We start from the raw sequence: 14049 nt of genomic DNA on the forward strand, positions 1-14049 counted from the left end.
ATGCAGTGTTTGGTTTTCTGTTCCCGAGTTGGTTTGCTGAGGATAATGGCCTCCTGCTCCATCCATGTCCCTGCAAAGGACATGATCTCATTTCTTTTTATGGCTGCTTAGTGTTCCATGGTGTATATGTACCACATTTTCTTTATCCAGTCTATCATTGATGGGCATTTAGGTTGATTCCATGTCTTTGCTATTGTGAATAGTGCTGCAACGAACATATGCATGCATGTATCTTTATAATAGAATAATTTATATTCCTTTGAGTATATAACCAGTAATGGGATTACTGGGTCAAATGGTATTTCTGGTTCTGGGTCTTTGAGGAATCGCCACGCTGTCTTCCACAATGGTTGAACTAACTTACGCTCCCACCAACAGTGTAAAAGCGTTCCTGTTTCTCCACAGCCCCACAAGCATCTGACTTTTTAATAATCACCATTCTGACTGGCATGAGATGGTATGTCATTGTGGTTTTGATTTGCATTTCTCTAATGATCAGTGATGTTGAGCTTTTTTTCATATTTTTGTTAGCCACATAAATGTCTTCTTTTGAGAAGTGTGTTTTCATGTTCTTTGCTCACTTTTTTCTTTTCTTTTTTTTTTTGCAGGCAGTTTCACTCTTGTTGCCCAGGCTGGAGTGCAATAGCACAATCTCGGCTCACTGCAACCTCTGCCTCCTGGGTTCAAGAGATTCTCCTACCTCAGCCTCCTGAGTAGCTGGGATTACAGGTGCCTGCTACCATGCCCAGATAATTTTTTATATTTTTAGTAGAGACAGGGTTTCACCATATTGGTCAGGCTGGTCTTGAACTCCTGACCTCAGATGATCTGCCTGCCTTGGCCTCCCAAAGTACTGGGATTACAAATGTGAACCACCATGCCCAGCCTGCCCACTTTTTAATGGGGTTGTTTTTTTTTCTTGTAAATTTGTTTAAGTTTCCTATAGATGCTGGATGTTAGACCTTGGTCAGATGGATAGATTGCAAAAATTTTCTCCCATTCTGTAGGTTGTCTGTTCACTCTGATGATAGTTTCTTTTGCTGTGCAGAAGCAACTTAAATTAATTAGATCCCATTTGTCAATTTTTGCTTCTGTTGCAATTGCTTTTGACATTTTCATCATGAAGTCTTTGCCCATGCCTGTCTTGAATGGTATTGCCTAGATTTTCTTCTAGGGTTTTTACGGTTTTGGGTTCTACATTTAACTCTCTAATCCATCTTGAGTTAATTTTTGTAAAAGATGTGAGGAAGGGGTCCAGTTTCAATTTTCTGCATATGGCTAGCCAGTTCTCCCAGCACCATTTATTAACTAGGGAATCCTTTCCCCATTACTTGCTTTGGTCAGATTTGTTAAAGATCAGATGGTTGTAGATGTGTGGTCTTATTTCTGAGTTCTCTATTCTGTTCCATTGGTCTATATATCTATTTTTGTATTGGTGCCATGCTGTTTTGGTTACTATAGTCCTGTAGCATAGTTTGAAGCTGGGTACCATGATGCCTCCAGCTTTGTTCTTTTTGCTTAGGATTGTCTTGACTATACAAGCTCTTTTTTGTTTCCATATGAATTTTAAAGTAGTTTTTTCTAATTCTGTGAAGAATGTCAGTGGTAGTTTAATGGGAATAGCATTGAATCTATAAATTACTTTGGGAAGTATGGCCATTTTCATGATAACGATTTTTTTCAATCCATGAGCATGGAATGTTTTTCCATTTGTTTGTGTCCTCTCTGATTTCTTTGAGCAGTGGTTTGTAGTTCTCCTTGAAGACATCCTTCACTTGCCTTATTAGCTATATTCCTAAGTATCTGACTCTCTTTGTAGCAATTTTGAGCAGGAATTCATTCATTATTTAGCTCTTTGCTTGTCTATTGTTGGTGTATAGGAATGGTTGTGATTTTTGTATCCCAACACTTTGCTGAAGTTGCTTATCAGCTTAGGAAGCTTTTGGACTGAGATGTTGGGGTTTTCTAGATATAGGATCTAGAAAGCATCCTTATCTTGTGCCAGTTTTCAAGGGGAATGCTTCCAGTTTTTGCCCATTCAGGATGATATTGGATGTGGGTTTGTCATAAATGACTTTTATTATTTTGAGGTGTGTTCCATCAATACCTAGTTTATTGAGAGTTTTTAATAGGAAGGGATGTTGAATTTTGTTGAAGGCCTTTTCTGCATCTATTGAGACAATCATGTGGTTTTTGTCTTTAGTTCTGTTTATGTGATTAATTACATTTATTGATTTGCATATGTTGAACCAGGCTTGCATCCCAGGAATAAAGTTGACTTAATTGCGATGAACAAGCTGTTTGATATGCTGCTGGATTCAGTTTGCCAGTATTTTATTGAGGATTTTTGCATCGATGTTTATCAGGGATATTGACCTAAAATTTAGATGTTGTTGTTGTATCTCTGTCAGGTTTTGGTATCAGGATGACGCTGGCCTCATAAAATGAGTTAGGGAGGAGTCCTTCCTTTTAAATTGCTTGGAATAGTTTCAGAAGAAATGGTACCAGCTCCTCTTTGTATCTGTGTAGAATTCAGCTGTAAATCCATCTGGTCCTGGGCTTTTTTTGGTTGGTAGGCTATTTATTACCACTTCAATTTCAGAACCTGTTATTAGTCTATTTAGGGATTCAACTTCTTTCTGGTTCAGTCTTGGGAGGGTATATGTGTCCAGGAATTTATCCATTTCTTCTAGATTTTCTTTTTTTCTTCTTTTTTTTGAGACGGAGTCTTGCTCTGTCACCCAGGCTGGAGTGCAGTGGCCAGATCTCAGCTCACTGCAAGCTCCGCCCCCCGGGTTTACGCCATTCTCCTGTCTCAGCCTCCCGAGTAGCTGGGACTACAGGCGCCCGCCACCTCGCCCAGCTAGTTTTTTGTATTTTTTAGTAGAGACGGGGTTTCACCGTGTTAGCCAGGATGGTCTCGGTCTCCTGACCTTGTGATCCGCCCATCTTGGCCTCCCAAAGTGCTGGGATTACAGGTTTGAGCCACCGCGCCCGGCCTCTTCTAGATTTTCTAATTGATTTGCATAGAGGTGTTTATAGTATTCTCTGATGGTTGTTTGTATTTCTGTGGGGTTAGTGGTGATATCCCCTTTATCATTTTTTATTGTGTCTATTTGATTCTTCTCTCTTTTCTTCTTTATTAGTCTAGCTAGTGATCTATCTACTTCACTAATTTTTTCAAAAAACCAGCTTCTGGATTCACTGATTTTTCTGAAGGTTTTTTTTTTTGTGTGTCTCTATCTCCTTCAATTCCACTCTGATCGTGGTTATTTCTTGTCTTTTGCTAGCTTTGGGGTTTGCTCTTGGTTCTTTTAGTTGTGATGTTAGGGTGTCCATTTGAGATCTTTCTAGCTTTTTGATGTGGGCATTTAATGATATAAATTTCCCTCTTAACACTGCTTTAGCTGGGTCCCAGTGATTCTGGTATGTTTTCTCTTTGTTCTCATTGGTTTCAAAGAACTTCTTGATTTCTGGCTTAATTTCATTATTTACCCAGGAGTCATTCAGGAGCAGGTTTTTCAATTTTCATGTAGTTCTGTGGTTTTGAGTTTCTTAATCTTGAGTTCTAATTTGATTGCGCTGTGGTCTGAGAGACTGTTTGTTATTATTTCAGTCCTTTTGCATCTGCTGAGGAATGTTTTGCTTCCAATTATGTGATCGATTTTAGAGTAAGTGCCATGTGGCACTGATAAGAATGTACATTCTGTTGTTTTGGGGTGGAGAGTTCTGTAGATATCTATCAGGTCTTGATTCAGAGCTGAGTTCAAGTCCTGAATATCCTTGTTGATGTTCTGTCTCAATGATCTGTCTAATATTGACAGTGGGGTGTTAAAGTCTCCCACTGTTATTGTGTGGGAGTCTACGTCTCTTTATAGGTATCTAAGAACTTGTTTTATGAATCTAGGTGCTCCTGTATTGAGTGCATATATATTTAAAATAGTTAGCTCTTCATGTTGAATTGATACTTTTACCATTATGTAATGCCCTTTTTTGTCTTTTTTATCTTTGTTGCTTTAAAGTTTGTTTTGTCAGGCTGGTTGTGGTGGCTCATGCCTGTAATGCCAGCACTTTGGAAGGGCAAGGTGGGCGTGTTATCCCAGCTTCTAGGGAGACTGAGGCAGGAGAATCACTTGAACCCAGGAGGTAGAGGTTGCAGTGACCCAAGATCACACCACTGCATTCCAGCCTGGGCAACAGAGCAAGACTCCATCTCAAAAATAAATAAATAAATAAATAAATAAAGTCTGTTTTATCAGATACTAGGATTGCAACCCATGCTTTTTTCTCCTTTCCATTTGCTTCGTGAATTTTCTTCCACCCCTTTATTTTGAGCCCATTTGTGTCTTTGCACCTGAGATGGGTTTCTTGAATACAGCACACTGATAGGTCTTGACTCTTTATCAACCTTGCCATTCTGTGTCTTTTAATGGGGACATTTAGCCCATTTACATTTAAGGTTAATATAGTTATGTATGAATTTGATCCTGTCATCATGATGTCAGCTGGTTATTTTGCAGGCTTATTGAGGTAGTTGCTTCCTAATGTCGTTGGTCTTTGTATTTCAGTGTATTTTTGTTGTGGCTAATAATAGTTTTTCCTTTCCATAGTTAGTGTTTCCTTCAGGAGCTCCTGCAAGGCCTGGTGCTGATGAATCCCCTCAGCCATTTACTTGTCTGAAAAGGATTTTATTTCTCCTTTGCTTATGAAGTTTAGTTTGGCCAGATAGGAAATTCTGGGTTGCAAATTCTTTTCTTTAAAAATATTAAGAGCATTGGCCCCCAATCTCTTCTGGCTTGTAGGGTTTCTGCTGAGAGGTCCACTGTTAGTCTGATGGGCTTTCCTTTGTAGGTGACCTGACCTTTCTCTCTGGCTGCCCTTAACATTTTTTTTTTTTAGACAGAGTCCTGCTCTGTCACCTAGGCTGGAGTGCAGTGGTGCAATCTCAGTTTACTGCAATCTCCACCTCCCAGGTTCAAGCGACTCTCCTGCCTCAGCCTACTGAGGTCTGATGGCTCACTCCTATAATCCCAACACTTTGGGAGGCTAAGGCAGGCAGATCACTTGAAGTCAGGAGTTCGAGACCAGCCTGGCCAACATGGTGAAACCCTGTCTCTACTAAAAATACAAAAATTAGCTGGGCGTGGTGGCGCATGCCTGTAATCCCTGCCCTTAACATTTTTTCCTTCATTTCGACCTTGGAGAATCTGATGATTATGTATCTTGGGGTTGATCTTCTCATGGAGTTCCTTATTGGAGTTCTCTGGATTTCCTGAATTTGAATGTTGGCCTATCTTGTTAGGTTGGGGAGTTTCTCCTGGATGATATCCTGAAGGGTGTTTTCTGACTTGGTTCCATTCTACCCATCTCTTTCAGGTACCCCAATCAGTCATAGGTTCAGTCTTTTTACATAATCNATCCGCCCATCTTGGCCTCCCAAAGTGCTGGGATTACAGGTTTGAGCCACCGCGCCCGGCCTCTTCTAGATTTTCTAATTGATTTGCATAGAGGTGTTTATAGTATTCTCTGATGGTTGTTTGTATTTCTGTGGGGTTAGTGGTGATATCCCCTTTATCATTTTTTATTGTGTCTATTTGATTCTTCTCTCTTTTCTTCTTTATTAGTCTAGCTAGTGATCTATCTACTTCACTAATTTTTTCAAAAAACCAGCTTCTGGATTCACTGATTTTCTGAAGGTTTTTTTTTTTGTGTGTCTCTATCTCCTTCAATTCCACTCTGATCGTGGTTATTTCTTGTCTTTTGCTAGCTTTGGGGTTTGCTCTTGGTTCTTTTAGTTGTGATGTTAGGGTGTCCATTTGAGATCTTTCTAGCTTTTGATGTGGGCATTTAATGATATAAATTTCCCTCTTAACACTGCTTTAGCTGGGTCCCAGTGATTCTGGTATGTTTTCTCTTTGTTCTCATTGGTTTCAAAGAACTTCTTGATTTCTGGCTTAATTTCATTATTTACCCAGGAGTCATTCAGGAGCAGGTTTTCAATTTTCATGTAGTTCTGTGGTTTTGAGTTTCTTAATCTTGAGTTCTAATTTGATTGCGCTGTGGTCTGAGAGACTGTTTGTTATTATTTCAGTCCTTTTGCATCTGCTGAGGAATGTTTTGCTTCCAATTATGTGATCGATTTTAGAGTAAGTGCCATGTGGCACTGATAAGAATGTACATTCTGTTGTTTTGGGGTGGAGAGTTCTGTAGATATCTATCAGGTCTTGATTCAGAGCTGAGTTCAAGTCCTGAATATCCTTGTTGATGTTCTGTCTCAATGATCTGTCTAATATTGACAGTGGGGTGTTAAAGTCTCCCACTGTTATTGTGTGGGAGTCTACGTCTCTTTATAGGTATCTAAGAACTTGTTTTATGAATCTAGGTGCTCCTGTATTGAGTGCATATATATTTAAAATAGTTAGCTCTTCATGTTGAATTGATACTTTTACCATTATGTAATGCCCTTTTTTGTCTTTTTTATCTTTGTTGCTTTAAAGTTTGTTTTGTCAGGCTGGTTGTGGTGGCTCATGCCTGTAATGCCAGCACTTTGGAAGGGCAAGGTGGGCGTGTTATCCCAGCTTCTAGGGAGACTGAGGCAGGAGAATCACTTGAACCCAGGAGGTAGAGGTTGCAGTGACCCAAGATCACACCACTGCATTCCAGCCTGGGCAACAGAGCAAGACTCCATCTCAAAATAAATAAATAAATAAATAAATAAAGTCTGTTTTATCAGATACTAGGATTGCAACCCATGCTTTTTTCTCCTTTCCATTTGCTTCGTGAATTTTCTTCCACCCCTTTATTTTGAGCCCATTTGTGTCTTTGCACCTGAGATGGGTTTCTTGAATACAGCACACTGATAGGTCTTGACTCTTTATCAACCTTGCCATTCTGTGTCTTTTAATGGGGACATTTAGCCCATTTACATTTAAGGTTAATATAGTTATGTATGAATTTGATCCTGTCATCATGATGTCAGCTGGTTATTTTGCAGGCTTATTGAGGTAGTTGCTTCCTAATGTCGTTGGTCTTTGTATTTCAGTGTATTTTGTTGTGGCTAATAATAGTTTTCCTTTCCATAGTTAGTGTTTCCTTCAGGAGCTCCTGCAAGGCCTGGTGCTGATGAATCCCCTCAGCCATTTACTTGTCTGAAAAGGATTTTATTTCTCCTTTGCTTATGAAGTTTAGTTTGGCCAGATAGGAAATTCTGGGTTGCAAATTCTTTTCTTTAAAATATTAAGAGCATTGGCCCCAATCTCTTCTGGCTTGTAGGGTTTCTGCTGAGAGGTCCACTGTTAGTCTGATGGGCTTTCCTTTGTAGGTGACCTGACCTTTCTCTCTGGCTGCCCTTAACATTTTTTTTTTTAGACAGAGTCCTGCTCTGTCACCTAGGCTGGAGTGCAGTGGTGCAATCTCAGTTTACTGCAATCTCCACCTCCCAGGTTCAAGCGACTCTCCTGCCTCAGCCTACTGAGGTCTGATGGCTCACTCCTATAATCCCAACACTTTGGGAGGCTAAGGCAGGCAGATCACTTGAAGTTAGGAGTTCGAGACCAGCCTGGCCAACATGGTGAAACCCTGTCTCTACTAAAATACAAAATTAGCTGGGCGTGGTGGCGCATGCCTGTAATCCCTGCCCTTAACATTTTTTCCTTCATTTCGACCTTGGAGAATCTGATGATTATGTATCTTGGGGTTGATCTTCTCATGGAGTTCCTTATTGGAGTTCTCTGGATTTCCTGAATTTGAATGTTGGCCTATCTTGTTAGGTTGGGGAGTTTCTCCTGGATGATATCCTGAAGGGTGTTTTCTGACTTGGTTCCATTCTACCCATCTCTTTCAGGTACCCCAATCAGTCATAGGTTCAGTCTTTTTACATAATCCTATAGTTCTCAGAGGTTTTGTTTACTCTTTTTCCCTTTTATTTCCTCTAATCTTGTCTGCCTGTCTTATTTCAGCAAGATAGCCTTCAAGCTCTGAAATTCTTTCCTCTGCTTGGTCTATTTGGCTATGGATACTTGTGAAGTTCTCGTGTTGTGTTTTTCAGCAGCATCAGGTCATTTATGTTCCTCTCTCAACTGGTTATTCTGGTTAAGAGCTCCTGTAATGTTTTATCATGGTTCTTAGCTTCTTTGCATCAGGTTAAAACGTGCTCCTTTAGCTCAGTGAAGTTTGTTATTACCCACTTTCTGAAGCCTACTTCTGTCAGTTCATCCATCTCAGCCTCAGCCCGGTTCTGTGCCCTTGCTGTAGACATGTTGTGATCATTTGGAGGAGAAGAGGCACTCTGGTTTTTTGAGTTTTCAGCATTTTTTGGCTGATCCTTTCTCATCTTCATGGGTTTATCTTGTTTTGGTCTTTGAGGCTGCTGACATTTGGATGGGATTTTTGTGAGAACTTTTTAGTTGATGCTGTTGCTGTTGTTGCTCTGTTTATTTTTCTTTTAACAGTTAGGCCCTCTTCTGTAGGGCTGCTGCAGTTTCCTGGGGGTCCAATCCAGACCCTGTTCACCTGGGTCCCTCCTGCCCGTGGAGGTGTTACGAACAGTGGAAGCTGTAGAACAGCAAAGACGGCTGCCCGCTCCTTCATCTGGGAGCTCCCTCTCAAAGAGGCACTGACCTGATGCCAGCAAGAATGTGACCGTATAAGGTTTCTGCTGAGCCCTGTTGAGGGGTCTCACCCAGTCAGGAAGCACAGGATCAGGGACCCACTTAACAAAGCACTCTGGCTGACTCTTAGCAGAGGGCGTGCCCTGCACTTGTGGGGGATCCCACTCATGCAGACAGCGCTGATTCCTCAGAGCCAGCCAGGGGAGAGACTAAGTCCACTATTCTGTGGATACCACAACTGCCCTTCCTCCCGAGGGGCTCCAACCCAGGGACATCCAGCCCCTGGCTGGAGTTGCTGAAATTCCAGCAGGGAGGCCCTGCCTGGTGAGGTGGGATGGGTCTTGGTTTAGCCTAAAGAGGCAGTCTGGCCACAGTCTGCCACAGCCACTGTGGTGTGCTGTGGGGAATTCCTCCTGGGTCCAAACTGCCCAGTCTCCACGACACCAGCAGGGGAAAATGGCAGACTGGAGCTCCAGTGATGGTGGCCACCCCTCCCCGCAGGGGCTCTGTAATCTTAGGCTGTCTCCATTGTAGTGGCCGCCAAGAATCTGCACAGCTCTGTGCCTGGGACCCAAGGCCCTGGTGGTGTGGGGCTCACGAGGGAATCGCCTGATCTGTGGATAGCACAGATCCATGGAGAAAGCGAGGTTTCCCAGTTAGGGCAGCACAATCACTCACTGCCTCTTTTGGCTGAGAATCAGAGGTCCGCTTGCCCCGTGCCGCTCCCAGGTGAGCAGACGCCCCACCCTGCTTTTCTCACTCTCCGTGGGGCTGCCTAGTCACCTGGACACCTCAGTTGCTAGTGCAGGATTCACTCACCATTTTCATTCTCCTTGGTGAGAACCTCTGACCTCGGCTGTTTCTGGTCAGCCACCTTGGTCCCTCCCTGGATTTATTGCTTTTAATGGAAGAGTACAATTTCATATGTTGGTCCTAAAGTTTTGCAGGCACCTCAAACTGGAATCATTCTCTTTCTCTAACCTGCTTCTCTCCTATTTCCCTGCCTCAGTGGGCAGGCAGCACCTCCCATCAAGCCAGCTGTTTGGACACCGTGTTCAGCACCTCTTCCTCCCCACCCCTTATACCTAAATTGCCATGTCCTGGCAATTCTACCCACTTGCTATCACCACCACAAAGCTAGTTTAGGCAGCTGTTCTCACTGCCCTAAGAAACTGTGACAACTTTTTAGCTGCTCACCTCACAGTCAGTCATATTGCCTGAATACATCCTCCCTGGTCTAGCCAGAGTGGCCTGTACACATCTGACCACATTCCTACTGGGCTTGGTAGGGTAAGGCCCAAGCTCCTGGCACAACCTGCAAAGCCTGTTGTAGCACCTGCCCCACCACACTGTCAGATCCTTGAGAACAGGCTTCATTCTATTTCTCTTTATAGCTCCTGTGATCAGCCAGAAACTCACTCCTTGTTACATAAATGAATGAAGTATTTAAAATCAAAACAATGTTTGATCTGTTGGGAAAACTAGAAAATTTAAACTCATAGACTTAAACTTTCAAACATCAGAGACAAGTCGGGACCCTGCTGAGCCCATGGCTGCCCTTTCGTAACTGACAGAGGGTTGGCCAGATGTGCGTGGCCACCCCCGTGGCTCCTGTCTCTGACCTTCCTTTGGATATGGAATTAATTGAGTCCTGGAGTGAGTCCCTGGGCTATTTCTAGAAATTGCCATCCTTCTCTGGAGTGGTCTCTACTGACATCTGACACACTTAAACCACGTGGCTGCTCAAGAGAGCCTGTGCTAATCTATTTTAGAGAAACTATCCTCCAGAAATGCATCTTCCAGAAAGACTTGTCCAGAAATCATGGAAATGGCCAATCACACCAGCCCTGCTCTCACGTAGGCTTTCTTTTCAATCCAGAGGCACCTTCCAATGTTTGCCAAAGAGGAAATGTTGATGGCCTGATTTCTGGCACAAGTGTAACTGCCCAAGGGGTTTACCTTCCCCACTGCCTAGTCAGAACCAACTTACCAAGACAGGGGAATTGCAATAGAGAAAAAGTAATTCACACAGAGTGGTCTGTGCGGGAGACCAGAGTTTTATTATTACTCAAATCAGTCTCCCCAAAACTCAAGGATCAGGGTTTTAAGGATAATTTGGTGGGTAGGGGGCCAGTGAATCAGAAGTGCTGATTGGCTGGCTCAGGGATGAAATCATAGGGAGTTGATGCTGTTCTCTTCTGCCGAGTCAGTTACTGGGTGGGGGCCACAGAACTGGTTGGTAGGGCAAGGTGTGGCCACCCATTGTTAGAAACGTGAAAACCTGAAAAGACATCTCAAAAGGCCGATCTTAGGTTCACAATAGAGATGTTGCCTTTAACAGTAACTGGGGAAGTTGCGAATCTTATGACCTCTGGAATAATGGCTGATAATATTTAGAATTCCAGCCCCTCTCATTCTAACTTGGTGGCTGGTGGGCTTTCATTTGTTTTAGCTGGTGGGCTTTCATTTGTTTTACAAAAACAGTTTAGCTTTGGGAAAGGGCTTTAATTTAAATTATAAATTAAATTCCTTCCCAAGGCTAGTTTGGCCTACACCCAGGAATGAATAAGGACAATTTAGAGGTTAGAAGCAAGATGAAATTGGTTAGGTCTGATGTCTTTCACTGCCATAATTTCCTTAGTTACAATTTTTCAAGGCGATTTCACAAGGATTGTGCCACATTGACAGGTGGGATCTATCTTTCATTGGACAAGCTACTTAACACCTCTGAGGCTCAGTTTATTCATCGTTAAATGGGAATAAAAATAATAAGTACCTCACAAAGTTATTGTGAGGATTAATGAAATGAAGTGATATTGGATTTAGCATTATATTACAAAGGTTTTCTGAACGTCACGTATGGTCCTTTCTTTACGTGTTGTCTTAAAGCAAGATTTGAGGGAGCCGTGGAAACACCTGCCAAATTATAAGATAAAAATAAGAAAACAAGGCCGGGCGCGGTGGCTCAAGCCTGTAATCCCAGCACTTTGGGAGGCCGAGACGGGCGGATCACGAGGTCAGGAGATCGAGACCATCCTGGCTAACACGGTGAAACCCCGTCTCTACTAAAAAAAATACAAAAAACTAGCCGGGCGAGGTGGCGGGCGCCTGTAGTCCCAGCTACTTGGGAGGCTGAGGCAGGAGAATGGCGTGAACCCGGGAGGCGGAGCTTGCAGTGAGCTGAGATCCGGCCACTGCGCTCCAGCCTGGGCGACAGAGCGAGACTCCGTCTCAAAAAAAAAAAAAGAAAGAAAAGAAAAGAAAACAAGAAAACCAGGGTCAAGAGGGACATTGCATCATCTCAGAGAATCATGAGGGCTTCACCTTCCTTATATCACATACCCACTTGGTCATTCATTTATTTATTCATTTGCTCGTTCAGCACTTAACTCTGAGCAGCTCTGCAGCATGGTAACATAACATAACAAATAGGCCGGGCGCGGTGGCTCAAGCCTGTAATCCCAGCACTTTGGGAGGCCAAGACGGGCGGATCACGAGGTCAGGAGATCGAGACCATCCTGGCCAACACGGTGAAACCCCGTCTCTACTAAAAAAATACAAAAAACTAGCTGGGCGCGGTGGCAGGCGCTACTCGGGGAGACTAAGGCAGGAGAGTGGTGTGAACCCGGGAGGCGGAGCTTGCAGTGAAACGAGATGGCACCACTGCACTCCAGCCTGGGCAACAGAGCGAGACTCCATCTCAAAAAAAAAAAAAGACTTTGTGCCTCAGGCTAGAAAGAAGAGCCCAGAGATGTCCAACTAAAACTCACTGCTGCAGGATCTACAAGAGACAGCAGAGGGCGTGCCTGCCAGGGCTTGCAGGGGGGCCGCGTGCGGTAGCCCTTGTCCGTGATGAGCTGGGTTTGCAGTTACTTTCCTGTCCTGATGACGTATCTGTTTTGTGTTCACATTTCAGCAATCATCTGGGGGGCTAAATGTGACAAACCAAGAAGATGGCCAAGATCAACACCCAATACTCCCACTCCTCCAGGACCCACCTCAGAGTAAAGCCCTCTGACCGAGATCTCGATCGTGCTGAAAATGGCCTCAGTAGGTAAGATGGGCTTTTCGTTTTATGCCTGACCCTGGTCATTTCCACAGCGGATCTAGACTATGGGGGAAGGACGCCTTCACGTTGGCCAACCACAGGTCGGAGGGCAGAGGAGGTATTCACAGCACTGCCAACTTCATTTTTCATCTCACTTAATCCTCACAACCCCCAGAAACTAGTCTGTATTATTGTTTTAGACATGTGGAAAAGCAGGCTTACATAGTCACTTAATTGCTATAAGATAAGAAAATGAAGATTCAAATGCAGCAGACTAAATTTTACTGTAAGAACTTCCTCAAACTGACACACTCTCCCATGTAGTCATAAAAAATGCGTTGGACTCTTGCTGTGCACCAGCCACTGAACTGGGTTTGCAGCCTGAGCTGGGCACCAAGGATGTAGCATGAATCCGATGCCCTGCCCTCGCTTCCAGGGGAGGGTCTGGAGGCAGGCCATGCCCAGGGCCTGTATAGGGAGTGGGTAGTGCCTTGTCAGCCAAGCCATCAGCCCCACCAACGACATCCTGACACAGGTAGGAAATGGAAATCTGGAGCCTTGAGCTCTACTTCGAGCCCTATTCCTAACTTCCTAGCAGACCTGGGAAAATGCACTTAACCTCCCTATGCTTCAATTTCTTCACCTGCAGAATGGAACAGCATTTTTTCCAAGCTCCTGGTATAACAGTGAGGACATCAGAAGGGACCTATTTAGTGTGCATGGACCTAAACCCTTATGTTTCTTTGTTTTTAGTTTTTTCGTTTTTGTTTTTTGAGACAGAGTCCCACCCTGTCACCCAGACTGCAGTGCAGTAGTGTAATCTCAGCTCACTGGGTTCAAGAGATTCTCCTGCCTTAGCCTCCCTAGTAGCTGAGATTATGGGCGCCCGCCACCACACCCTGCTAATTTTTGTATTTTTAGTAGAGATGGGGTTTCGCCCTATTGGCCAGGCTGGTCTCGAACTCCTGACCTCAGGTGATCCACCTGCCTCAGCCTCCCAAAGTGCTGGGATTACAGGTGTGAGCCACCGCACCCAGCCATGTTTCTTAAATTCTCAATGAGATGATTGAGTTGAACCATGAGTAGCTTTCTTTCCAACATTTCTGTTACTTTCACCCTACATATATAGAATTGAAAATTACGGAGCTGAAATGCACACTGTCTGATGGCCCCAAAATGCAGTAACATCCCTCAGTCCCCACCTCCCAGCACTGGGCTCTCGTGCCTCATTTCTTCTCATTCATTTGTGTTCATCACTTCCTCTCCCAAATACACATTTGGTTTTTTCTCTATCTATGTTCTTGGTCCCAGCTCCGCAGCAAACTCTGCTAATAAGTGATGGTCAATCATTTTCAAAGAGATTGAGTCCCCATTATGCAAACCCAGACAGCC

General features: G+C 43.6%; 1 protein-coding gene across 2 annotated transcripts in view; it reads left to right on the plus strand.

Annotated features, from left to right (window-relative positions):
• Window positions 1-14049, plus strand: part of CNGA3 (cyclic nucleotide gated channel subunit alpha 3) — a 55845-nt gene that overhangs the window by 15717 nt on the left and 26079 nt on the right. The window contains exon 2 of one of the 2 annotated variants that reach the window (XM_017871858.1): window positions 12526-12663. In XM_017871858.1, the coding sequence (XP_017727347.1) occupies window positions 12563-12663 (101 nt within the window). In that variant the 5' untranslated portion in view covers window positions 12526-12562. Of the gene's footprint in view, window positions 1-12525; window positions 12664-14049 lie in introns of those variants that run through there. The other variant, XM_017871857.1, reaches the window with a different exon arrangement.

Source organism: Rhinopithecus bieti, unplaced genomic scaffold (assembly GCF_001698545.2).
Source record: "Rhinopithecus bieti isolate Rb0 unplaced genomic scaffold, ASM169854v2 scaffold_6935, whole genome shotgun sequence".
NCBI lineage: Eukaryota > Metazoa > Chordata > Mammalia > Primates > Cercopithecidae > Rhinopithecus > Rhinopithecus bieti.